The 25851-nt window shown below is 61.0% G+C and overlaps 2 protein-coding genes across 4 annotated transcripts; one reads left to right on the top strand and one right to left on the bottom strand.

The window, feature by feature from the left end:
- Window positions 1-901: 901 nt before the first annotated feature.
- On the bottom strand, window positions 902-16786 carry IDUA (alpha-L-iduronidase). 2 transcript variants are annotated; one of them, XM_058301879.1, is made up of 14 exons: window positions 16533-16786; window positions 15834-15974; window positions 8397-8482; window positions 8155-8262; window positions 7888-7983; window positions 7582-7784; window positions 6988-7167; window positions 6692-6908; window positions 5624-5836; window positions 5407-5528; window positions 5179-5304; window positions 4899-4975; window positions 4546-4646; window positions 902-4398 (listed from the first exon to the last, which is right to left on the bottom strand). In XM_058301879.1, exons 1-14 carry the CDS (start codon window positions 16688-16690, stop codon window positions 4292-4294), a joined length of 1935 nt encoding a protein of 644 aa, XP_058157862.1. In that variant the 5' UTR covers window positions 16691-16786; the 3' UTR covers window positions 902-4291. The 2 variants fall into 2 exon arrangements, with proteins under 2 accessions (XP_058157862.1, XP_071073818.1); XM_071217717.1 differs by lacking the exons at window positions 15834-15974; window positions 16533-16786 and adding an exon at window positions 8802-8904.
- Window positions 11320-16149, top strand: SLC26A1 (solute carrier family 26 member 1). Of its 2 annotated transcripts, XM_058301884.2 has the most exons (3): window positions 11320-11519; window positions 12622-13232; window positions 13727-15384. In XM_058301884.2, the coding sequence occupies exons 1-3, from the start codon at window positions 11396-11398 to the stop codon at window positions 15236-15238; spliced, it is 2247 nt and encodes a 748-aa protein (XP_058157867.1). In that variant the 5' UTR covers window positions 11320-11395; the 3' UTR covers window positions 15239-15384. The 2 variants fall into 2 exon arrangements, with proteins under 2 accessions (XP_058157867.1, XP_071073808.1); XM_071217707.1 differs by lacking the exon at window positions 11320-11519 and having other exon boundaries at window positions 11925-13232; window positions 13727-16149.
- Window positions 16787-25851: the final 9065 nt, after the last annotated feature.

Raw genomic sequence — 25851 nt, forward strand, 5'->3', positions numbered from 1 at the left:
CAGTGAGGCCTCGGGGCCCTTGTGCAGCACCCATGCCCCAGCCAGACGGGACCAGCACCCTCAGGAAGGGCCACTTCCCGGCGACCCTGCCCTGGAAGGGGAAATCGCCAGACATTCTGGGGCTTAGGACGATGGCTCGGGACTGGAGCTAGTCCTGGACACCTGAAAACCGCGGTGAGCCGTGGTCGGAAGGGGCTTAGAAAGATCTAGCCGAGGGGCCAGGCTGAGCCCACTGCAACCCAGCCCCTCCTGCAGGGGTTCCTCTAGGTCCCCGAATGTCGAGTCCACTGGCAGAAGCCCCCGCTGTGCGCACAATGATGTGGAAGCCCCTGGAACTCCCCACCCCATGCCAAACCAGAAGGAACACCACCTTCTGGGGAAATTGCAGAGATGAGGGCCAAATAAAAAATTGGAAGGGAAACGGACTTTGGCCCAGTGGTTAGGGCGTCCGTCTACCATATGGGAGGTCCGCGGTTCAAACCCCAGGCCTCCTTGACCCGTGTGGAGCTGGCCATGCGCAGTGCTGATGCGAGCAAGGAGTGCCGTGCCACGCAAGGGTGTCCCCCGCGTGGGGGAGCCCCCCGCGCAAGGAGTGCGCCCATGAGGAAAGCCGCCCAGCGTGAAAAGAAAGAGCAGCCTGCCCAGGAATGGCGCCGCCCACACTTCCCGTGCCGCTGACGACAACAGAAGCGGACAAAGAAACAAGACGCAGCAAATAGACACCAAGAACAGACAACCAGGGGAGGGGGGGAATTAAATAAAAATAAATAAATCTTTAAAAAAAAAAAAAAATTGGAAGGTGCAAGGAGGCAATTCCTTCCATATTCTCCATAGAATTTCCCAGACTGTCACAATGTAGCCAGTGGCAATTCCAACCGCAGCTGAGGCTGGAAGAAGTATCTTTTTTTAAATTTTAAACTTTATTTTATACATTTAATAATTGAAAATATAAACAAAAACAGTTGAATAAAAACATCCATTTCTCAAATGTACTTTACTTTTTAAAAAACCATACACTATGTTACATAATATATTTGGTTCATAGGGATGCACTCCTATAGTATTTGTCGTTTTATGTCTGGCTTGCTGTGCTCAACACAGCGTCCTCCAGGTTCATCCATGGTGTCATGTGCTTCACGACTTCATTTATTCTACAGTTGCATAATGGCCCATTGTGTGAACAGACCACAGTTTATCCACTCACCCACTGATGGACTCCTGGTTTTGCCAACCTCTGGCAATCGTGGATAATGCCACCGTGACACCTGTGGCAGGTATCTGTTCATGTCACTGCTCTCAGATCTGGGTATAGACCCAGGAGTGGTACTGCAGGGTCGTGTGGCAAGTCGATAGTCAATGAAGAAAGTCAACCAGCCCCCGGCTCAAGAGGCCCGCCCTCGCGGGGGCCGTGGTCAGCCGCCTGCTCTTGGTCGCGCTGTCACCCGCAGAGATCTTGATTTTCTGAAGTCAGCGTGCTGACCGACAGTGCGCTCCAGAAATTCATGGGCACCAGAACCTCAGAGCGTGACCGCGCAGGAAACAAGGTCTTTGCGGACATAACTGAGGCCACTAGACCCAGATCATACTGGGCTGGGGAGGTGCTCGGCCCAAGGACAGCGTCCTTGACACAGGAGAGGAGCCCTGAGGACCCCAACGGCGGAGGTGGGACGGACGCAGCCACAGGCCACGGAACGCCACATTTGCCGGCAGCCCCGGGCCTGGGAGAGGCACAGGGGGCTCCCCTGGAGCCCCCGGAAGGAACGCCCTGCCCATACGGCGACTCCAGGCTTCTGGCCTCGAGCTGCGAGGGAACAGATTCCCTGTGGCCGTTGGTTACGTGGCCGCGGGAAGCTGAGCCAGTGGACACGAGGTGTGTCAGCAAAGTGCTGGGGAGAGAGAGGGGGGGAGCCGGGAGCTTTCAGAGAGGCTTCAGGACCTGCGGTCTGGTATGTCGGGATGGCCCGTTTCAACGGAGGTGAATCGCTGGACCTTCGGGCATCTGCTTCCAGCAAGGGCAGCGCCTTGGGGGACTCTGGGCCTGGGGGGCAGCCTGTACCACACCTGCGCATGCGGCTGCGGCCTGTCTACAGGGTCACAGGTGCCGCGGGCAGGAAAGGGCTCTGCTCGAGGCGCGGCTGGGATGCAGCTACCTACCTGTGGGATCTAAGACCCACGAGCCTCAGCGCTCCCCGCGCACCTGACGAGGGGCCAGCAGAGCCGGGCGGAGCCTGCCCCTCCCACCAGCACCACTCCGGGGGCCGCGTGAGCAGGACGCCCCCTCCCAACGCTGCCTCACCCTCAGCCTGTGCCCACGCCTCCTGGGAAGTGGTCAGTTTCTGTGCGGGAGGGCAGGGGGAGTTCCCAGCGGGCAGACCTCAAGCTCGACAGGGAGCACCGGGGGGCCACTGGGTCACTCTGGAAGGCCGAGGAGGCAAGTGGGCAGACCCTGGCGCCCCACAGAACCCCTCATCCGAGGGTGTCCCCTGCGTGGGGGACTCTCGATAAACAAGGGGTCCCCAGCACCAGCCTCTTTCCAGCCGCCCCAGGGACAGCGCTGCGGCCCCGGCACAACGTGGCAGGAGGGCGGTGTGTAGACGCTCTCCCACCCAGGCTAACCGGGCCCCCGCGAGGCCGAGCCCCCCACCCAGCACAGGGCCACGGCTCAGCACCGACAGCTGCTTCTGTGGGGCCAACCCCCTGGAGAAAAGTCCCTCGTGGCCACACCACCATCCATGCACACGTGGGAGTCCATGGCACCTCCATATTGTCCCCAAGTAGCGGGCACGTCCTGCCACCCGAGCCAGAGTCCACCAGCTCTGAATGTGGGCCCTGGGGTTGGCTGGCCTGGTCACAGGCAGGGAGCCCACCCTACCTATGGCTGTTTGCAGAAGCCGGGATGTACAGGTCCCCAACTAACTGTCCGCTGGGGGTTCTGCCCCAGCTCCACAACCACGAGCTGGGAGGGCTCCCAAGGGAGGGGCGTGGCCACCCAAGCTCACAAGTCCCTCCCGTTAAACTGGAAGTGGCCATCGCGGGCTCCCCGGGCTGCCGAACCAGCAGGCGGGGAAGGGGCGAGCTTCCTGGCTGGGGGCCTGGTCCCGATCACTGCAGAGAAAGGGCCCTGCACCTGGGCGGGAGGCTTTGGGGCTGCCACCATCCCCCTGAACTAACAGTGGACAGCTGTGGCCACCAGAGACACAAGGGACCAGGGTCCCCGGGGTGATGATCTGGGCAGCGCACAAAGCATGAAGGCAGGGAACGAGACAGCCCAGGGTCTCAGGTGGAGAAACGGTCAAGCAGGCTTCTCTCTTCTATGACCCTGCGGCTGGTGGGATGTGGCAGCTGTGCCGGGGACACTTGGGCACAGACTTCCCGACAGGCCAGGGTGCACAGGGCCACGCCTCCCACTGGCCTTCCCAGGCCCACGCGTCCCTCCTACTGCTTGGGTGCAGGACAACGGCCTCCAGGGAAGTCCCCCTGCCCTGTCTTCTGGCTGTGTGTGGCTGGAGGAGCCCTGGGAGGACACCGGAGAGGAGTGTGTCCAGGCCTGTTACCCGACTTTGCCACCCAGGGCCTCATGAGATGGTGCCTGGGGCCCCCGCCCGGCCCCCATAAGCCTGCCCCGCTGGGGGGGGGGAGCTGGTGTGCTCCCCACAGCCTCTTGCAGCCTGGCCCGTGGAAATAGCCCCTCCGGCAGATGCCCTCTGCTCATCCACATCTCAGCTATTTCCTCCAGGGCCCAGATAAGAGGGGTGGGGTGGGGGTGGACACACACCGGGGGCCCTGCTGGCCTTCACTGCTCCTGCCCTCCCCCATGTGGCATGGAGGGCTGCCCTCCCCGCCCTGACCCTGCACCCATGTCTTGCAGCCTTGGCCCCCCGAGCTGCAGAACAGCTCAGGAGCGCAGGGGCCTGGCTCAGGGACCCTGGGGTGGGCAGGGTGAAGCTGGGCTCCCCGGTGCCCACCTGCGGCCGCACGCTCAGGAGGCGCTCGCACCACGTCCCAGTCCCAGCACCCTCAGGTCAGTGGGGGAAGGACTGGCCTTGCCCCGGCCTGGCCCTCGTGCTCTCTGGCTCTGCCCTTGGGCGGGGCCCGTGCCCTCCAGCCACCCAGGCCCAGCTGCACCCACACGCCGACCCCAAGTCGGGATATACGCAGTAGGTGCTTTAAAGAGGCAAGGAGGGCAGGGACAACCAGCGCCAGCAGCTCACAGGCGGCCCAGTGGGTCTCGGCTCCTGGCCAGCCCTGCTTCACGGGCCAGCACCGCCTGGTGTGGGTGGCCTGGGTGGCCCTAGGGGGCGGGGCCCTCCAGGTACTTCACGGGGTGGGAGAAGGGGCCCGACCGGGCCCAGTAGTCCACGGCACGAACGCGGTAGGTGCCAGAAACCAGCGCTGTGTCTGGAGACACAAGGGCCCACGCGTGTGCTTCAGAGCACGCCCACCTCGACCAGCCTGGAACCCGCGCCCAGCTGCCCCAGGCCAGGAGACCCGAGCCCGCCCTGAGCAGCCCTGGGGACCACGCCCGGGAGGGGCCGGTGGGCTCACCTGGACTGAACACAAAGAGGTTAAAGGTGGACGCCTTCCTGCTGATGGGCTCATAGGCCTGGCCGTCCTGGGAGAACTGGATGTCATATGTCCACAGGCACCTGGGCCAGAGCAGGGAGCGGCGCGGGGTGGGTGGTGGGGGGACGCCCCGAGCCCTGCTCCCCAAGCCCTGAGTCCGGCTCCCCGCAACGATAGGACAACAGGGAGGGGGCGGCAGCCCAGGTGGCCCCTTCCCAGGACCCCGTAGGGGCCCGACCCCATATCCGACAGGTGTGGCCTCACGAGCCTGCCTGCGCTGCATGTGGATGGGGGCGGGGTGCGCGCGGGAAAGGGGCGGGGCCGCACGCACGCACTTGGTGCCCATGCGCTCGTCCGACCAGACCAGAGCCAGCTGCCCGCGGGCCAGGGGCAGGGCGCGGAGCCGGGTCACCTGGCGGAGGAGGGCGCGGGTGACGGGGGGCGGGGCGCGCGGGGACGCGGCGGGGCGCGGGGGTGCGGGGTGCGGGGGCGGGGCGCGGGGGCGGGGCGGGGCGCGGGGGGACGGGGTGCGGGGCGCGGGGGCGGGGCGCGGCGCGGGGGGACGGGGTGCGGGGCGCGGGGGGACGGGGCGCGGGGCGCGGGGGGCCCACTTGCCTGGCCCGGCGGCCTTGCGGGGCGCGCGCACACGTGCAGGAGCAGGAGCGAGGGCAGCGGCAGCTCCGGGCGCAGCGTCAGGCGGCCGCCGGCGGGGAAGGGGCGAGGCGCCGCGGCCACCGGGTCCTGGGGACACCGGCCGGTCCTCACGGGGCCCCGTGGCAGGAATGCCGCCCCCTCCAGGCCGAACCCCTCCCCCCGGGGCAGACCCCCTTCCCGCCCGCGAACCTCGGCCGCGCGCATGCGCCGGAACTGCTCGGGCGAGGGGAAGACGGGCCGGCCGAGGCGCTGCCATTCGCCGTGGGGGCTGCACAGCCGGTTGTCCAGGTAGAGCGTCACGTAGACCAGGCCTGCGGAGCCGCACGCTGGGGCGCGCTGGGGGCGCACCTCGCCCGCCCCCTCCCCGGACCCCGTGGACCTGAGCTCGGCCCGCCCGGTCACTCACCGGGGGCGGGGGGCACCCCGAACAGGCTGAGGGTCACGGCGGCGCTGCGGTTGGCGTGCGCTCGGGTGTCATCGCTCGCGTAGACCAGCACCGAGGCGCGCCAGGCGTCGGCGGGATCGGCGGGGCGGTGGGCGCTGGCCAGGACGCCCACCGCGTGGCTGCCGCTCACCTCCACGCCGGCCCGCGACACCTCCGCCCAGAGCTGCTCGCTGTCTGCAGGGAGGGGGGGTCACCATGCGGTGGCTGCCCCTGCGTCTTCCCGGGCCCGGCTTCCACCGTTTGCGCCCTATACTGTCGGTAAAGGGGTTCCCAGCCAGGCAGTCCCCTCCATCCCACAGCCTAGAGCTGGGAGGAAGCGGGTGCCGGGGCAGGGCTGTCACCAAGAAACGGGCTCTGCCGGCAGGAGCCACCCTCCCCGCCACCCCCTGCCTGGGCCCTCCCGCTGCCCCTGCCTCCTGCCTCCTGCCTGGGCCCTCCTGGCCGCCCCCCAGCCTTGGCCCTCCCACCACCCCACCTCGCCCTCCCGCTGCCCCCTGCCCCCCGCCCCGCCCTCCTTGCTGCCCGGCCTGGGCCCTCCCACTATCCCCCTGCCTCATTCTCCCCACCACCCCCTGCCCCCTGCCTCACCCTCCCCATTGCCCCCTACCCCCTGCCTTGGCCCTCCTGGCTGCCCCCCAGCCTTGGCCTTCCCACCACCCCCTGCCTCGCCCTCTCTACCGCCTCCTGCCCCCTGCCTCGCCATCCCTGCTGACCCGTGCCTGGGCCCTCCCGCCACACCCCTGCCTCGCTCTCCCTGCCTATCCCTGCCTCACCTTCCCCATTGCCCCTTGCCCCCTGCCTCGGCCCTGTGCACGTGCTGTAGCCCCTTGGCTGGGAACAACCGCCCTGCCTAACCCACATGCGTCTACTGGAGGGCGGCCTCAGTGCCCGCCCCCTTCCCGGTCGGGCCTAGTGCACAAGGACGCGATGCCAGGGCTACCAGGCTCGGCTCACCAGTGGGGCCAGCGGCCCCTTGGCAGTGAGCTCACCGCAGGACGGGGCGGGGGCGCGGGGCGGGGTGCGACTCACCCAGCAGGGCCAGCAGCCCCATGGCGGTGAGCACGGGCTTGCGCAGCAGCTGCACGTGCGGCGGGCGCGTGTTGTTGACCTGGAAGCGGGCGGTGAGCGTGCGCTGCGAGAAGGGGTGCGGGTGGTAGCTCAGGAAGGCGTTGTCGTTGCTCAGGAGCGCGTAGCGGACCGAGGAGCTCCCATTGGCGATCAGCAGGTTCTGGTGCTGCGCGATGACCTGCGGACAGGGCGGCTGGGACCCTGGCGAGGCTGCGCCGCCCCTCCCGCCCCAGGAGGGCGGCCTGCGGGGCGGGCACCTTCACGACCATGGCCGCGTACGTCACGTCAGCCCTCCACGGCTGCGGCAGGGACCAGCCCACCAGCGGGTCGGCCTCGTCGTTGTAGACGGGGGTGTCGGCGAACGCGGGGAAGAGCTGCTGGATCAGCTGCACGGTCACCTTCTCCTGCTCCAGAATGTAGCTAGAACTCCCAGCGCCCTGCGGGCAGGGGCAGCATCGCCAGGGAAACTCGCGGAGCCGCTGCCGAGGGCCCGGGGGGTCCCAGGTGAGAGGACCGCGAGGGCGGGGTGGCGAGGGCGAGAGCCTTGTTTCAGGTGCGCTGGGAATTGGAGCAGGGCTGCAAGCGTCTGGGTGTGGGGGCGGCGGGCGCACGTAGGGAGGCGGGTCGCTGGGAGGCGGGGAAGCCGCCCGGACGAGGAGCTGAGCCCTTCGCCCCGCGTGGAGGCCTGAGGCTTCCCAGCAGGTGCACGCTGGAGGACGGCGCAGGAAGAGGGGTGTGGTGGGCGGCAAATCTGGGTGTCTGAGGGCCAGGGCTGGTGGCAGAAGGGGGGCTCCCTGGAGGAAGGGTGGGGCCCCAGGCAGAAGGGGGGTCCCGGGGAGAGGTGGCCGCACCTTCTTGTGGAGGGCGATGTAGTCCAGCCGGACGCCTGCCTCCCCCGTGAAGAAGTTGGGGCCATTGTGGCAGTGCTCCAGGAGGCCCCAGCACAGGGGGGACCGGGGCGGCGGGTGGAAGGAGTCGCCGGGGCCACCCAGCCGCAGCGCCGGGCTGGCCGCGCGCAGGCCCTCGGAGCACGCGTCGTAGTAGTTGAGGAAGCCTGGGGGGTTGCAGCGTGGGGGTCCCCAGGTGGCCGGGCCCCGCCCCCCAGGGTGAGCCCGTGCCCACCCCGGCTTGGCAGGAGCCCCGGGGGCGCCGCCCACCTTGCATGGTCATGGAGACGTTGTCGAAGTCGTGGTGGTCCGGCTCGTTCCAGGTCTCAAAGTTCCACCTGGAAACCTGTGCCATTCCATACCGACCTGGAGGGGCAGGTGGGGCGCTCTGCTGTCGCCCCGGGCAGAGGAGCCCACCACCCACGCCTGCGGGCGTCCGAGTGGACACGAGTCACCACACCCCCTCCCCCGCCAGAGCCTGGGGGAGGAAGGAGGGCGCCAGGCATTGGGGCGCGCGCCCAGCTGCGCCCTGCCCACCGATGTATCTCCGGGCCAGGAGTGAGACCAGGTCCCTCCACCAGAACACCTGCCGCTTGTCCTCGAAGTCAGTGAAGCGTCCTGAGGGGCTGCCCATCAGCTCAAAACCTGCAAGACGTGAGGGAGGCTGCCCTGCCCGCCGCCGCCCTCCCACGCACCCGCCGGGCTCAGGCCCCAACCCGCCAGGCCTGCGCGGGCAACGGGGAGCACCTGGGGTGGGGTCGTGGCAGAGGCAGGCTCACCAGGGAGGAGCTGGTTCTCCCTGAGAAGGTCCAGGTATGCGTCCAGGTGGGTGAAGTTGTAGCTCAGGCGCCCGCCGGCCGCCCCCCTGTGGGAGCACGTTCAGGGTTGGGGTGGGGTCCCCGGGCCTCGGCTGGGAAGCCCCAGCTGCGAATGCCCAGCAGCCCCGGGGTCTGTGAGCCGGGCGTCTGCAGGCAGAGCCCCTGCCAGGAGCCTTCGGGAGATGGGACGTTTGGGGGGAGGGGGACTCAGAACAGCCTTGGGGCCCAGGAGTGGGCTAGGTCAGGCCAGCTCTGAGAAGGTATGACAGCACAGGGGGCAACGCCCTGGGGCCAAGCCGGGGTTCCCACTCCCCTCCTGCAGGTCAGAGGTTACCCTGGGGAGAGAAGTGGAGTGGGTGGGCTTACGTGGGGAGCTGTGAGTGGGCCCAGGCTGTGGGGAGTGGTGAGGGGCACACAGGCAGGGCGACCCCCAGGCCTGCAGAAGTGTGGCAGGGAGCCCTGGGGTGCAGTGGGTGGTGGGCCAGAGGCAGGGAGGAAGCAGCTGGTATTATCAGGCTCCCCCTGGACACAGGGCAAGTCTAGCACCTGGGCCCCACGCCCCTGCCCACAACGTCAAGGCCAAGCTGGCCCAGTCACCGCTGCCACTGGCTGCTCTTCCCACCCTCGCCTCCCCGCCCCGCTCCCGCCCCATCCAAAGGTCGCAGCCAGAAGCAGAGAAATCGGCCAGAGGCTCCCTGCGTCCTGGGCGGCTGCCAGCATCCCAGCGGGGCGCGCGAGGGAGCGGCGCAAAGCCAAGCCTTCCCCGGCGCTGAGCCGCCGCCCCGGGCAGCCTGTCGCCAGGGACCAGAGCCCAGGCTCGCCCCGGCGCCCAGAGAGCCCCACGAGGGCCAGCAGAGCCACCGGGCGGCGCTCCGGGCCGGGGAACCCTCCTCTCCATCTGGGCGGGACTCGAACCCTCAGAGGGGTACGCGGGCAGGGCCGGCGCCGGGGAGGGCGCGGCGCACCCGCCGCCGCGCGTGCTCAGGTCCCGGGCTCGCCAGGCAGCCCGAGAGCCCCGCAGCCCCGCAGCCCCGCGCCCGGGGGCGGGACCCGGCCGCGGGCCACGTGGGCCGGGCCGCGCCAGCCGTACAACGGCCCCATTCAGGGCGCAGGACCCCCGCTCGCCCCGCCCGGGCGGGAGCGCGTGCGCCGGGAGGACCGAGCCGCCGGCCGCCCGGGCGGGTGAGTGCGCGGGGGGCGTGGGGTCGCCCGTGCCGGTGGAGGGGGCGGAGCCCGCAGACTAGGCCCCTCGTCTGAAGACAATTCGGCTCAGGTGGGGATGCGGAGCGGGCACTCGGGCTGGCTCTCCATGTCCCCGCCCTGCACGACCCCAGGCTGTGGGGGCCGCTGTCTCATCTGGACGCCGAGACCACGCCCCAACCCCTGCGAGGCGGCGGGCATTGGGGAGAATGCTGGCCTGATCCCCTGGGGCTGGGAGGGACCTCGCTGATTTAGGGAAAACGTTCAGGAAATAGCCAGAGGGAGCTGCAGTGAGGAGGGGGCAGGTGGGAGGGATCCGGGCTGCAGAGGGAGGAGGCATCCATCTGCCTGTCCTCCCCAGCCAGTGAGGCCCTGGACACTATCATACACACAGGGAAACTGAGGCAGAAGCCAGCAGCTCGGCAGTCTCAGGCCCCAGGGGTCGCCGGGTTCCCTCAGGGGGCAAGTAGGTCTCCTAATTTCCTCACCTCCCTTAGATGCCCAGCCTGGGGGCAGGGACCAAGGCCAGCACCTGCCACCCAAGGAGGCCAAGGTGAGCTCCAGGGGCTGAGAGGGCCAGCCCCACCCCTGACAGTCCCACCTGCCTAAAATCCCACCACCCTGCCATGCGTGACAAGCGGCAGGTGTTTTGAGTGGAAGGAGGTGGGTCCTGCTTCCTGAGGTGAAGCCCCCGGCACCGCCCCCTACGCATGCACCTGTACCCGGCCCACCTGCCCCACAGAGGTACCCACCTGGAGGCCTTGCCCCCATACCTGCTGAGCGGAGCTGCCTTGGGGCTTCTCCCACCTGACCCTCTGCTGGTAGGTGCCACCACCCACAGGGCTGAGCGGATCTGGCTGACTCGAGGCCCCCCGGGGCCCAGTGCAAGGCCTTGAGGAATCGGGCTTGGAGAGATGCAGTGGTCCAGGCAGGGAACCCCGGGCCCAGGTGTGGGGCCGCTCCTCGCCCCAGCTCTCCAGGCGTGGGGATGCCAGGTCCAATCACCTGGAGGGCACTGGCTGAGTGGCACAGGAGCCCCCACTTCCCCTTCAGCATCTTGCTGTCCTGTCCCTGGAATGGCCCCCCTACTGCCCCCAGGGACAGCTGGCCCATCGGGGGCTCTCCAGGATGGGAGAGCTCTGGGCTGACAGACAAGGGGGCCCTTTTGTCTCGCTTGACCCTAAGCAGCCAACAGCACAGGTTTTTTTCATTTTAAAGGTGAGGACACTTGAGGCCCTAAATGTGATGGTTCTTGTAGCTCAGTGGCTGAGCGCCTGCTTCCGTGTACGAAGTCCTGGGTTCAATCCCAGGTACCTCCTAAGCTAAAACTTTAAAGAACAGCTGCTCGGCCTCAAAAGCACCTGGCGTGCGTGCCAGCCCTGGGGGCAGCACCGTCAGCCCAGGAGGGCAAGGGGCCAAAAGCCTGGAGAGGAGGGGGCCAGCTGGACCCTTGCCCCTCCTCCTGTGGCCACTCAAGGACCAGACCCAAGTTCCTGGCGGGACGGGGGGACCCAGAGGCTGGACCTGGAGACTGCCGCTGGGCGTCCCCTGCCCTTGCCCCTCCTTGCGCAAGCTGGCCGACCTCAGCCCGGCCCGGCCCGGCCCTGCACCCCCCAGCATCCTGCTCCAGCCCTGGCCAGCCCCCCACCCCACCCCCTGGCAGGGCTGGGCCTGGGGCCTGTGTCATAGTACAACTCGCTGGATTAGCCGCCCAGGTAACACGGGGCCGGGGGACCATGACTCAGCGCCCGGCGGGGTGAATGATTGAACCATCGCCGCACACTCAGCCGCTCTGCAGAGCGGGGCCCGCGTCCCGAGGGTCCAGCCGGCCAGCAGCGCCAGGCCCTCCCTCCTCCTGTTCGTCGCACCTTCGGCGGCTCCCAGGTAGGAGTGGCTCGGGGTCTCTGTTGGAGCGCTGGGCCGGCTCACTGGCAGGGGAAGCTGCACCGTCCTGGACTTTGGCCAGGCCGTGTGGCCCCGAGTTCCCCGAGCCTGGAGGAGGGGGCGGGGGCCCGGGCGATACCCCACCCTTACCCTACAGGCTCGGGGCAAGCTTCAAGGCTCTGGGCGCCCCACCTTCTCCGGGGTTGGAGGAAGGGCGCGCACCCCTCCCGCGCTCACACCCGGGAGCGGGGCTCGCCACGGGCGCCCTGCAGCTTCTGGAGGCAGAAAGTCCTGTGTCCTGTCTCCCTGAGGGCCGCGTGGATGGCGGAGTCCCTGCTGCTGTCTGCCCGGCAGCCCAAGCTAGCTGCCCCGCCCCGTAAACGGCGCCTCCGCCCGTGAGGGCCCGGGGGCATCCGCGCAGCCTTGAGCACGGTGCACTCCACAGCCTCACCTAAAAGCATCAGCCGTGCACATTGCCACAGGCTTGGGGAAGGGGTGCCCAGCAGCGGCCCGGCCCGCACTCCTCAAACTGCCGGGGACCTGCCAGGAGGACCGGGGCGGCAGGACCTGGCTCCACGGGGGCCGCAGGAGGTGTTCACGGGGAGATGATGGCCGAGGAGGCCCTGCTGGCCGGGGAGGTGGACGGAGAGGCCAGAGCCAGTCTGACTCCTGACTGTGAGCCGTGCTTGCCTGAGCGAGCCAGCCTGGCACACGCCTGTGCCACGGGGAGGGGGTGTGGGGAGGCTCCGAGGTGGGGCAGCAGGCAGGGCAGGAGCCGAGGGCTGCGCTGGCGGGCGAGGCCAGCGCCTGGCCGGCTGCCCCTCAATCCAGGGACCCGTACGTCCCCTCGAGCCCCTCAGCACCCCTGGCATTGGCACCTGAGACACGTGGCTTGTCACTTCGTAACCACATTCCACCCCCAAAAAACCAACTTGGATGAGACCCCCCGACACTGTCCACAGCGGCCAGCACCCACAGCCACACCAGCCCCGGCCGAGTCCTCCCGGCTCCTGAAGCGGAGTGAACTTCAACCTCTACCCAGGGGTGCCTGCCCAGCCCGGGCCTTCTGGGCACGCGCTCTGTGCCCGCCTCTCCCTTGCAGGTCGGCCCGAGGCTCCGGGGATGGACGCGCCGTCTGAGCTCGTGCTGCAGGACGTGGGGCCGGCGCTGGTGCGACGGCGGGCCCTGGCCGCCCGGGGCCTGCACGAGGAGCTCAAGGGCAGGCTGCGGCGGGGCTGCGAGTGCAGCTGGGCACGGGCGTGGGCGCTGCTTCAGGCCCTGGTCCCCGCGACGCACTGGCTGCCCCGCTACCGCCCGCGGGAGGCGCTGGCGGGCGACGCGCTGTCAGGCCTGGTCATCGGCATCCTGCTGGTGCCCCAGGCCATCGCCTACTCGCTGCTGGCGGGGCTGCAGCCCGTCTACAGCCTCTACACCTCCTTCTTCGCCAACCTCATCTACGCCCTGCTGGGCACCTCCCGCCACGTGTCCGTGGGCATCTTCAGCCTGCTCTGCCTCATGGTGGGGCAGGTGGTGGACCGCGAGCTCCAGCTGGCCGGCTTCGACCCCGCGCAGGACGGCCCAGGGCCCGCGGCCCACGGCGGCGCCCGCAACGCCTCGGCCGCCGGGCTGGCGCTCGGGCTGCAGGGCTGCGGGCGGGACTGCTACGCCATCCGCGTCGCCACGGCCCTCACGCTCATGGCTGGCATTTACCAGGTGAGGGGCTGGCCGCGCAGGCCGGGGCGGGGGCATCTGCTCAGCCGGCAGCTCGGGGCGCCCCCTGGGCACTCACAGCCCACAGAGAGCAGAGCCCGGGGGAGGCGGCTGGCTCAGCCTCCAGGGCACGATTTGGGGAGACCACGCGGGGGGGTACCCCCGGACTGGGCAGCAGGCACCATGGATGCCAAGAGCATGGGGGGCCCGGCCTGGCAGAGTAGCCACCCCGTGCTGGGGAGCCCACACCTCCTAGCTCTGCCGCCCCAGGATGGCCAGCCCCTGGGCGCCCACCGTTGGCGGTGGAGGCGGCACGGGAAGAAGGGGCCGCCGCCAAGCCCCCCAGCCCAGAGGCCCCGTCTCTGAAACCCCGCAGGCCCTGCGCCGGGGGCAGGGGGAGGCGAGCCCTGCCAGGCCTGCGCGTGAGCCCGAGCGCCTGACTCGGAGCGGCAGTGGCGGCCTGTCCGCAAGCCGGCCTGACCGCGCGCTGTCCGCAGGTGCTCATGGGCGTCCTGCGGCTGGGCTTCGTGTCGGCCTACCTCTCGCAGCCCCTGCTCGACGGCTTCGCCGCGGGGGCATCGCTGACCATCCTCACCTCGCAGCTGCGGCACCTGCTGGGCGTGCGGGTCCCGCGGCACCGGGGCCCCGGCATGGTGGTGAGCACGTGGCTGAGCCTGCTGCGCAGCGCCGGGCAGGCCAACCTGTGCGACGTGCTCACCAGCGCCGTGTGCCTGGTGGTGCTGCTGGCCACCAAGGAGCTGTCCGAGCGCTGCCGGCACCGCCTGCGGGTGCCGCTGCCCACCGAGCTGGCCGTCATCGTGGTGGCCACGCTCGTGTCCCACTTCGGCCGGCTGCACGAGCGCTTCGGCTCCAGTGTGGCCGGCGACATCCCCACCGGCTTCCTGGCGCCGCGGGCCCCTGACCCGGTGCTGATGCAGCGTGTGGCCCTGGATGCCGTGGCCCTGGCCCTTGTGGGCTCCACCTTCTCTGTCTCGCTGGCCGAGATGTTCGCCCGCAGCCACGGCTACTCGGTGCGCGCCAACCAGGAGCTCCTGGCCGTGGGCTGCTGCAACGTGGTGCCCGCCTTCTTCCACTGCTTCGCCACCAGCGCCGCGCTGGCCAAGAGCCTGGTGAAGACGGCCACCGGCTGCCACACGCAGCTGTCCAGCGTGGTCAGCGCCGCCGTGGTGCTGCTGGTGCTGCTGGTGCTGGCGCCACTCTTCCGGGACCTGCAGAGGTGCGTGCTGGCCTGCGTCATTGTCGTCAGCCTGCGCGGGGCCCTGCGCAAGGTGGTGGACGTCCCGCGGCTGTGGCGGCTGAGCCCGGCCGACGGGCTGGTCTGGGTGGCCACGGCAGCCACCTGCGTGCTGCTGAGCACCGAGGCCGGGCTCCTGGCGGGCGTGCTCCTCTCGCTGCTCACCCTGGCGGGCCGCACGCAGCGCCCACACGCCGCTCTGCTCGCCCGCGTCGGGGACTCCGCCTGCTTCGAGGACGCAGCTGAGTTCGAGGGCCTCGTCCCCGAGCCGGGCGTGCACGTCTTCCGCTTCGGGGGGCCACTGCACTACGCCAACAAGGACTTCTTCCTGCGCGCGCTCTACAGCCTCACGGGGCTCGACGCGGGGCACGTGGCTGCCGGCGGACGGGAGCCGGGGGCCAGGGCGGCGGCCAGCCAGGGACCCCGGGACCCGACGAGCACCGTGGCCGCGCTGCTGCCCGGGGGGACAGGTTTCCACGCCGTGGTCGTCGACTGCGCCCCGCTGCTGTTTCTGGACGCGGCCGGCCTCGCCACGCTGCGCGACCTGCGCCGGGACTACGAGGCCCTGGGGGTGGCCCTGCTCCTGGCCTGCTGTGGCCCCTCAGTGAGGGACATGCTGAGGCGGGGCGGCTTCCTCGGGGAGGACCTGGGGGACGCGGCCGAGGAGGGGCAGCTGTTCCACAGCGTGCACAGCGCCGTGCTGGCGGCCCAAGCCCGCCACCGGGCGCTGGTGGTGGCCGATGCCACCCTGTAGCAGGACGCCTCGCGGGCAGGCCTGGCGCCCGCCCAGAGCCCAGAGCGTCCCTGGCAGTGACGCACTCCCTCCCAGGGAGCGGTGTGGCGCTGGGGGGACGTGGGGCACGAGCCCCTACGGCTTGGCGCTCTGCCATCGCTGTGTCCAGAGCCTTCACCTCTGAGCAAGGGACCCACAAATCCAGAGGCCTCCAAGGTGCCCAAAGGCCTGTCCAGCCCGGCCCACCTCCCAATCGCCAAGTGCCCCTCACAGCCTGCACCTCAGCCCCTGCTGCGCAGGCGCTGCTGCAGCGTCAGGGTCAAAGGCACGTAGACCTCAGCCGGCCCCCAGCAAGCCCCCCCACACACACCCCGCCCCAGCACCATGCGCAGTGGGTCTAGCCAGCCAGGCTGGGCTGCAAGCTGCAGGGAACGCCCCCGGCCCTGCCGTGAAGGGCGGGGGGCTCGGTGCAGGAGCCAACCCCAGCCCTGGGGAGGGGTCCTGCCTCCCGCCCTCCCTGCTTGGGGGCAGGCACTGCGCCCCCCTCACTTCCAGAGCCCCAGGCCTGGCTGTCCCGCGCCCTCCCAGCTGCCCCCCCAGCTGCCCCAGCACCCACCTGGCAGTGACGAGGTCCAGCAGCCAGTGTGTCCGCACCTGCTCGAGACCCCCGTGCGGGACAGCTCCCACGTAGGCAAGGTTGAGCTGCTGGTCCCAGCTGAGGTCATAGCGGTCAGCTTGGTCATGTGGCAGTGGGGGACTGAGGACAGGAGAGGTGGGGGCTGCCTGAGCCCCACGTTGGGGGCCTTCCAGCACCCGCGCGCAGTGGGGCCTCCCTCCCTGGCCATTCCTGCGCCTGTGATCTGTCTTGTCTCAGAGTCAGAGCCGCTGGGGACGCTGCGGTTCCAGATGTAATAAAATGACCCCTGGCACCAGGGCCGTGTGAAGGCTTGTCTGTGGGGCAGTGGGAGGTCCCGCAGGGTGGAGGGCCACATCGGGCCCCACCAGCCCCACACACCGCATGGGGGGCACCCCTCCCTGCCTGCAGGTGGGCCCCAAAGGAAGGCCTGATCAGAAGGGGCCCGAGTGGTTTCCGGGCTCGGGCGTCTTTCTCGCTCCTGCGCTGGACACGGAGTTTCCAACCGCTCTCTGCGTGCCAGGGCGCATGCCCGGGAACGAGCGCTGGGCGTCCCCCCGATGCAACCAGGGGCGTCCCAGGATGCCCGCGGGCCAGGCGCGGAGACCCCAGTTTCCGAAAAGCGTGTATGTGGGGGGGGGGGGGCCGGTCCGGCCTCAGTTTCCCCGCGCGGCCGCTCACCAGAAGCCTGTGCTCCTCCAGAAAGGCCGCAGGGGCCGCAGGGCGCGAGCCGCGTCCACGCGCACCAGGTGCGGGGCCTCCGCGGGGGCCGCCAGGGGCGCGGCCAGGAGCGCGGCCAGGAGCGCGAGCATCGCGGCGCGGAGGTGCGGGGGGCGCATGGCCGCGCGCGGGGGGCGCACTCCGGGGCGGTCAGCCCGGGCGGGTCCTCCGCGCTCGCGGGAGCCGCCGAGTCCGCCTCGCGTCGGGCCGGTTCCGCCTCCGGGTCGCGCGCACACGTGACCCCGCGGCGCCGGGCCTGGGCCGGACCCTCCGGGCGGGGGCGGGGCCGGAGGGGGCGGGGGCGGGGGCGGGGGCGGGGCCGGAGGGGGAGGGAGGGGCGCTGGCGGGGGAGAGCTCCGGGCCCCCGGCTGGCCCTTCGCGTCCGGCCTCTTCCCGGCAAGTTCCGCCCCCTTCCGCTTCCTCCCCTGCCCCCTGGGCTGCGACAGGAACGCGGCGCGCGGGGCGCGTCCTGGGGCGGTGGGGAGCGCAGGCCGTTCTCCTCCGGGTGCGCGCTCCAGGCAGGTCACGCTGGCAGCCGGGAAGGAGCCTCCTGGGGCCCGCGGACGCCTGGAGACCCGCCCCCGCGATGGCGGGAAGGTGGGGGAGGCGGGGGGTTGGGGGTCGTGCAATTCGGAGGTGGAATCTTGGGGCTCTCCAGCGGATCGGATGGGGAGAGGGAAAGAATGGAGTCCGACGTGGCCTCTTTTTCTGAAGTGGGGACTTTGTGAAACGAGCAGGTCTGGCTGTGGTCAGCTCCCTCCGCGATGCCAGCTGGACGCCAGCGTTGTCCCCGAGTGTGCGGCTGCCGAGGCAAGTACTGCCCACTGGCCGCTGGAGCGACAGGAATAAATGGTCTCACTGGAAGTCCAACATCAGGTTCTCGACTGGCCGTGCCCTTTCCCGAGCCTGAGCCCGGGGTGTGGGGGGGGTGGGCTTGCCAGGTCCTCGCGCCCTTGGCTGGCCTCCCTGCCGCTGCCACGTGGCCGCCTGCTGCGTTCTCTCGCTTCTCTTGACTTCTGCCCACCCGCTGTGTCCAAACTTCCTCTGCCTCGGAAGGGCTGGCGTCACCTGGGCAGGGACCTGTGCTTTCAGTTTGGCCACATCTTCCCTAAGAGCATCTCAGAGGCCTGAAGGACTCAGAGCTGCAGGAGCAGGGGCTGGGGCGTCTTTTGTGGGAGACATGAGTCAATCCCAACAGGGGGAGATGGACTCAGAGATGCGTTTTAACTATAAACATAGGTCGTGTGCTGTATACACCTAACAGCAGTTCAGAGAGAGGGGGCCGCTCATCGTTAGGATAGCAAGTTTCACAACGTGGTGAAAAGCCAGTAGGATGCCTTTCCTGGAGTCAGGCAATGTTGCCAGCTCCTTAGGTTGGTGATTTTAAATCACAGGTTGGTTAGGAGACAACCAGTGTAAGGGGCTATATTAGTTTCCTAGGCTGCTTAAAGCAGTACACCAAAATCAGCCAGATTAACAGTAGGAATTCATTAGCTTATATTCTGAAGCTTTGAAAAATTTCCAAGTCAAGGCATCATCAAGGCGACGCTCTTTCTGAAGACTGGCTGGCGGCAGCCTGGCCAGGCACATGGCAGCATCTGCTGGTCTCTCCTCTTCTGGGTTTCGTTGATTTTAGTTCTTGCTTCCGTGGCTTTCTCTCTCTCTGTATTCATTCTGTTTACAGAGGACTCCAGTAAGAGGATTCAGACCCATCCTGATTGGGGTGGGTCCCACCTTAATGAGGTGGCCTCATCAAAGGGTCCTACATACAAGGGGTTCACACCGCTGGAATGGAGTAGATCTAAGAGCATGCTTTCCCGGGGTACACACAGCTCCAGACCACCACAGGGGCGTCTAGAGATGGAAAGTAGAAGGGGACCTTTGACAGCACCCCGTGCAAGTAGGACTCCCCACAATGGCACTTACGGAATGAAATGTATTTACTAAAATACAAGCTCAATAGAGGTTAACTGTCAGACTGTATAGAGCTGGAGGCAGAATTAGTGAACTAGATGATATATCTGAAGAAATTAGCCAGAATGAAGCAAAGAGTAATGAAAATGATGAAAAAGAAGTTGAGAAACATAGAGGATTAATTTAAATGGTATGTGATGGTTTGAAGCTGTGTGTAACCCAGAAAAAAACTAGTTCTTAAATCTAATCCATTCCTATGGGTGTGGACCTGCTATAAGTAGGACATTTTGATGAAGCTACCTCAGTTAAGAAGGCGTGGCCCACCTGAATTAGGATGGGTCTTAGTCCCATTACCAGAGTCCTTTATAAGCAGATGAAATTCGGACAGAGAGCCACAGAAAGCAAGAGACTGAAATCAATGAAACCTGGAAGAGAAGGGCGAGACCAGCAAATGCCACCGTGTACCCTGCTATGTGACAGAAAAGCCAAGGGTTCCTGGCGCCTGTCCCAGAATGCTGGTCTTTGGGAAGAAAATATCACCTTGATGATGCTTGATTTGGACTCTTTTAGCCTCAAAACTGTAAATTAATAAATTCCCATTGTTTAAACCAAACCATTTAATGGTATTTTCTTGAGCAGCATAGAATACTAAAACAGGGTATAATTAGAAACTGAATACAGAGAATGTGATAGAGACATGATATGAAGAGATTATTATTTATGGGAAGTCCAAACTCATAAACCCAGAAAGTGCAATGTGTACCAAGAAGAATAAATAAAAAGTGATTTTTGCCAAGACATGATGCAGCAAAACAGCCAGACGACTAAGACCACAATAAGACCTGCAAAACGGTAAGAGAAAACGGTCAGATCACCTGCCAAGGAAGACAATTGGGTTGACAGCAGACTTATCAACAAAACAATGGAATCCAGAAGACAGTGGACATGCACAATGTGATGAAAGAAGATTACTGTCAACTCAGAATTGTGGACCTAGAAAAACTACTTTTCAAGAATGAGGTTGAGTGGAAATCCTGTATTTTATGCATAATTGTTCTGTAAATCCACAACTTCTCTAATAAGGGGAAAAAAAGAATGAGGGTGAAATAAAGACATTTGCAGATTAACAGCTGAGAGTGTCCCCAAGAGATCGATACCAATGGCATTTCTAAAGCATGTTCTTCACAAATAAGGAAAATTATCCCAGAATTGTCCCAGTAGAATTGTCCTGTGTTTGTGTGTACTTAATGTGCATGTATGATGTACTCATGTTCGATACATATTCATATGCCTTCCTTCATGTATATGTGAATACAAGCATTGTGCAATGTAATAGTAAAGGCTAGTAACAGCATATAAGTTGGTAGGAGGGGTAATCAGATTTACAGTGTTTTGAGGACTTTTTTTATTTGGGGAGAAAGGAGAAGATATTGTTTAAGTTTTCTTATGTTAAAATATAAAATTTGACAGCTGGGAAGATGACAGACTAGAAAGACATGGGAATCCCTTCTCCAGAAAAAATAGCTAGAGGACAGGTTGAAACAGCCTGGTAAAAGCTCTTCTAGGGTTTAGGACAGCAGGCGAGGGCTGGACACTGCCCAGAGGAGAGAGGGACAAAGGAGGGGAATCGTGATGACAGAATTGTAAGTCGAAGCCAGTGGCTGCTGCTGCTGGCACCCTTCCCCACACTAAAGACAATTTAGGATACTCAGGCTGCTGGGTCTGCCCCTGCAGACAAAGTGGGCTCCAGGGCTCCACCAACTCAGGAAAGGGGAGAGAGGGGCACAGTCTAAGGCCAACTCAGCTTCCAACCCACAAATCTGGTCTGTATCACACGAGCCCTCCCAGGCCAGGTGGGGCTGCGCCGTTGTCTTGGGAGCCGGCAAGGGGCTAAAGATATAGACCCTCCCAATCTCCTCCTCCACTAACTGGGACGGGTCATTGAGGACACAGAGGGGAGTGGAGGTGTTTCCTACCCGGGAAAAGGGAGGGGGCTGCCAGAGAAGGCTGGAGAACTGCCTCAGAGAAAGCTTGAATCACAGGGCTCGTAGCCTCCAGCAGGAAGCTCTAGCACGTTGATCCAGTCTGTGTTGCAGCAACTACACTCCAGCCAGGCACTGAACTGAGAGGGCTGCCTAAGAGCACCCTCTGCTGGCAGACCAAGGAAGTGAATACCAAAAAATAAAAAACTAGAGCTTTTTCTGACCTTTATAACTGCCATCCCCAAGGTCCTAGGAAGCAAGTCTGCGACCACTCACTGGGTTCAGAGCCCAGTCTGGAGCAACTGGCAGGTACAACCCTAACAATCCAGGCTGAACCAAGAATCAAAGAGCAACAGTAAAGCACAGACTTTTGCCACTACATCCCTACAAAAGAGAAAGAAATTGAGCACCTGAGTAAACTACATCCTAATCAGATGCCTAGATGTCAGCAAAGAATTATGAGCCACGCTAGGAAAATAGAAGACATGGCCCAAGAAAAGGAGTATATCAAAGCCCCAGAAGAGATGCAGGATTTGGGAGAACTGATTAGCAAGATGTGCACAAATTTCCAAAATCAAATTAATGAGTTGAAAGACAACATGGTTAAAGAAGTAAATGACATTTGGAAGACATCGAGGGAACTAGATTTGGCTCAACTGATAGAGCGTCCGCCTACCGCATGGGAGGTCCAGGGTTCAAAATCAGGGCCTCCTGACCCGTGTGGAGCTGGCCCACGCACAGTGCTGATGCATGCAAGGAGTGCCGTGCCCTGCAGGGGTGTCCTCTGCATAGGGGAGACCCACATGCAAGGAGTGCACCCCATAAGGAGAGCCGCCCCACATGAAAAATGTGCAGTCTGCCCAGGAGAGCATCACACACACAGAACTGATGCAGCAAGATGATGCAACACAAAGAGACACGGATTCCTGGTGCCACTGACAAGAATACAAGCAGACACAGAAGAACACACAGCAAATGGACACAGAGAGCAGACAACCAGGGGGGAAGGGGAAAGAAATAAATAAAAATAAAAATAAAAATAAAAATAAAAATAAAGAAGACATTGAGAGAACACAAAGAAGAATTTGAAATCCTGAACAGAAAAGTAACAGAGTTCATGGGAATGAAAGACACAATAGGGAAGAAAATGTGGCTCAAGTGATTGGGCTCCTGTCTACCACATGGGAGGTCTGTGTCAGTTGCCGGTGCCTCTTAAAGAAGACAGCAAGCTAGCACGATGGCAGGTGCAGCAAGCTGACAACAAAATGATGCAACAAGAGACACAAGGGTATAAACATAACTAGAGACACAACAAAGCAGGGAACAGAGGTGACTCAAGCAAGTAGGTGCCTCCCTCCCACCTCAGAGATCCCAGTTCAGTCCCAGTGTCTCCTTAAGAAACAAGGAAGATGTACAGACACAGCAAATGCAAACAACGAGCAGGGAGGGAGAGATAAGTAAATAAAATGAATTTTTAAAAAAGACACTATAGGTGAGCTAAAAAACACAATAGAGGCATACAATAGCAGACTTGAAATGATAAAAGAAAGAATAAGGGATAATGGAGAGAGAAAGCTGAAACTAGAAAGAGGAAAGAACAGAGAGAGAAAGAATGGAAAAAATTGAGCAGGGACTTAGCGAGTTGAATGACAACACAAAATGCAACAACATACGTGTCATGAGAGTTCCAGAAGAAGAAGGGAAGGGAAAAGGGACAGAAAGAGTATTTGAGGAAATAATAGCAGAAAATTTCCCAACTCTCATGAAATAAATGAATTTACATGTTCAAGGAGTGCACTGTACCCCAAACAATAAATATGAATAGTCCTGTTCCAAGACACATACTACACAGAATGTCAAATGCCAAAGATAAAGAGAAAATTCTTAGAGTAGCAAGGGAGAAGCAAACCATCATATACAAGGGTTGCCCAGTAAGACTTAGCATGGATTTCCCAGCAGAAACCCATGAAGGTGAGATGACAGTGGTAGAATACAATTAGGATACTGAAAGAGAAAAACTGCCAGCTGAGAATTCTTTATCCAGAGAAACTGTCCTTCAGATGGGAAGGTGAGTATAAAATAATCTCAAACAAACAGAAACTAAGAGAGTTTGCAAAAAGGAATCCACCTTTGCAGGAAATATTAAAGGAAACCTTAGAATCTGAAAGAAAAAGACAGACCTGGAGGAGAGTATAGAAGAAAGAGTAGCAGAAAGGATAACCAAAAGAGTAAAAAGATTGGCAAAAATATGATATGGCATATGAAAACCAAAGAATAAAATGATGGAAGTAAATAATACATCTACAGTAATATCATTGAATATGGATGGATTAAACTCCCCAAAGATATAGGCTGACAGAATAAAGAAAAAAACCATGAGCCACACATATATTGCTTACAAGAAATTCACATTAGACCCAGGGATACAAACTGACTGAAAGTGGAAGAGTAGAAAAAAAAAATACTCCGTGCAAATGGTAACCAAAAAAGAGCAGGGTTAGCTATACTAATATCGGACAAAACAGACTTTAAATGCCAAAAAGTTGTAAGAGATACAGAAGACCAGTATATATTAATAAAAGGGATGCTCCGCCAGGAAGATATAACAGTCATAAACATCTAGGCACCTAACCAGGATACCCCAAAATACATGAGACAAACTCTGGCAAAACAAAGGGAGAAATAGTCATCTCTACAATAATTGTTGGAGGCTTCAACTCCCCACTCACATCGTTAGATAGAACAACTGGACAGAAGATAAACAAGGAAATAGAGAACTTGAACAATGTGATAAATAAGTTAGACCTACTAGACATATAAGGAACGCTGCATCCAAACACAGTTGGTTATACATTCTTCTCAAGTGCCCACGGATCTTTCTCCAGGATAGACCATATGTTAGGGCACAATGCAGCTCTCAGTAAATATAAAAAGTTGAAATTATACAAAGCACCTTTTCGGATCATAATGGAATGAAACTGGAAATCAATAATAGACAGGAAAAAAGTAAATTTGCAAATGTATGGAGGCTGAGCAACACACTCCTAAATAATCAGTGGGTCAAAGAAGAAATTGCAAATGAAATCAGTAAATATACTGAAAAAATGAAAATGAGAACACAATGTATCAAAACTGATGGGATACAGTAAAGGCAGTCTTGAGAGGGAAATTTATAGCCCTAAACTCCTACATTAAAAAAGAAAGAGCTCAATTCAAAGATTTAATGGAACTAGAGAAACTAGAAAAAGAACAGCAAACCAACACCAAAACAAGCAGAAGGAAAGAAATAATAAAGATTAAAGCAGAAATAAATGAAATTGAAAACAATAAAACAATAGAGAAAATCAACAAAACCAAAAGCTTGTTTTTTGAGAAGATCAATAAAATTGGCAAACTAGCTAGACTAACAGAAAAAGAGAAGATGCAAATAAGTAAATCAGAAATAAAGGGAGTAAGTTACAACCAACCCCACAGAAATAAAAAGGATCATAAGAAATGCAAGAACTTAACATATTAATCACATTTAAAGAGATTGTCTCCATCATCAAAAATCTCCTAGCAAAGAAAAGTCCAGGACCAGATGGCTTCACTGGTGAATTCTCCCAAAAGAAGTAACACCAATTCCAAAACATTGAAGAGGAGGGAAAATTACCCAACACATTTTATGAAGCCAGTACAACTCTAATACCAAAACCAGATAAAGATACTACAAGAAAAGAAAATTATGACTAATCTCTCTAATGAACATAGATGCAAAAATTCTCAACAAAATACTTGCAGATAGAATCCAACACCGTATCAAAAGACTTAGACGGGAAACGGACTTTGGCCCAGTGGTTAGGGCGTCCGTCTACCACATGGGAGGTCCGCGGTTCAAAACCCGGGCCTCCTTGACCCATGTGGAGCTGGCCATGCGCAGTGCTGATGAGCGCAAGGAGTGCCGCGCCACGCAGGGGTGTCCCCCGCGTAGGGGAGCCCCTCGCGCAAGGAGTGTGCCCCGTAAGGAGAGCCGCCCAGCGCGAAGGAAGTTGCAGCCTGCCCAGGAATGGCGCCGCCCACACTTCCCGTGCCGCTGACAACAACAGAAGCGGACAAAGAAACAAGACGCAGCAAATAGACACAGAGAACAGACAACCGGGGTGGGGGTGGGGGATTAAATAAATAAATAAATCTTTAGGGGAAAAAAAAAAAAGACTTAGACATCATGGTCAAGTGGGATTTATTCCTGGTGTGCAAGGCTGGTTCAACATAAAATCAATCGACATAACACACCACGTTAACAAATTGAAGGGAAAACCACATGGTTATCTCAGTCAATGCAGAAAAGGCATCTGACAAAATCCGACATCCTCTTTTAAAAAAAAACCCAAACACTTCAAAAGATAGGAATAGAAGGAAAATTCCTCAATATGATAAAAGGTATACATGAAAAAACCCACAGCCACCATCGTACTCAATGGGGAAAGGTTGGAAGCTTTCCCTCTAAGATCAGGAACAAGACAAGGACGCCCACTGTCACCACTGTTATTCAATATTGTACTAGAAGTTCTAGCTAGGGCAATTAGACGAGAAAAAAAATTAAAGGCATGCAAATTGGAAAAGAAGAAGTAACACTCTCACTATTTGCGGATGACATGATCCTGTATTTAGAAAATTCTGAAGTATCCACAACAAAGCTACTTGAGCTAATAAAAAAATTCAGCAGAGGCAGGATACAAGACCAACATGCAAAAGTCAGTAATGTTTTTGTATACTAGTACTGAACAATCTGAGGAGGAAATTGGGGTGGGGGGAATTCCATTTTCAATTGCAACAAAAAGACTCAAATACCTAGGAATTAATTTTACCAAAGAGGGAAGCAGACTTGGCCCAGTGGTTAGGGCGTCCGTCTACCACATGGGAGGTCCACAATTCAAACCCCGGGCCTCCTTGACCCGTGTGCAGCTGGCCCATGTGCAGTGCTGATGCGTGCAAGGAGTGCCCTGCCACGCAGGGGTGCCCCCACATAGGGGAGCCCCACATGCAAGGAGTGCACCCCATAAGGAGAGCCACCCAGTGCAAAAGAAAGTTCAGCCTTCCCAGGAATGGTGCCACACACACAGAGAGCTGACACAGCAAGATGACGCAACAAAAACACAGATTCCCATGCCGCTGACAACTGAAGCGGACAAAGAACACGCAGCAAATGGACTCAGAGAGCAGACAATGGATGGGGGTGGGGGGTTGGGGGGGAAGGGAAGAGAAATAAAAAATAAATAAATAAAATAATTAAATAAGGAAAACAAAACCAATTTAAAAAAATTTTTTACTGAAGAAATACAGGGCTTATATGCATAAAACTACAAAACAATGTTAAAAGAAAATTTAAAAGACCTAAACACAAG

The sequence above is a fragment of the Dasypus novemcinctus genome, chromosome 1 (assembly GCF_030445035.2).
Source record: "Dasypus novemcinctus isolate mDasNov1 chromosome 1, mDasNov1.1.hap2, whole genome shotgun sequence".
Classification (NCBI taxonomy): domain Eukaryota; kingdom Metazoa; phylum Chordata; class Mammalia; order Cingulata; family Dasypodidae; genus Dasypus; species Dasypus novemcinctus.

What these genes read in the sequence shown, in the direction of transcription:
- SLC26A1 (XM_058301884.2), top strand. Translation starts at nt 11,396, where the DNA reads ATGATTGAACCATCGCCGCACACTCAGCCGCTCTGCAGAGCGGGGCCC. An exon ending in GCACCTTCGGCGGCTCCCAG is followed by an intron (nt 11,520 to 12,621) that starts GTAGGAGTGGCT and finishes TCTCCCTTGCAG; the next exon opens with GTCGGCCCGAGGCTCCGGGG. An exon ending in TCATGGCTGGCATTTACCAG is followed by an intron (nt 13,233 to 13,726) that starts GTGAGGGGCTGG and finishes CGCTGTCCGCAG; the next exon opens with GTGCTCATGGGCGTCCTGCG.
- IDUA (XM_058301879.1), bottom strand. Translation starts at nt 16,690, where the DNA reads ATGCGCCCCCCGCACCTCCGCGCCGCGATGCTCGCGCTCCTGGCCGCG. An exon ending in TGGAGGAGCACAGGCTTCTG is followed by an intron (nt 15,975 to 16,532) that starts GTGAGCGGCCGC and finishes TCCTGTCCTCAG; the next exon opens with TCCCCCACTGCCACATGACC. An exon ending in ACATCGCCCTCCACAAGAAG is followed by an intron (nt 7,168 to 7,581) that starts GTGCGGCCACCT and finishes CCCTGCCCGCAG; the next exon opens with GGCGCTGGGAGTTCTAGCTA.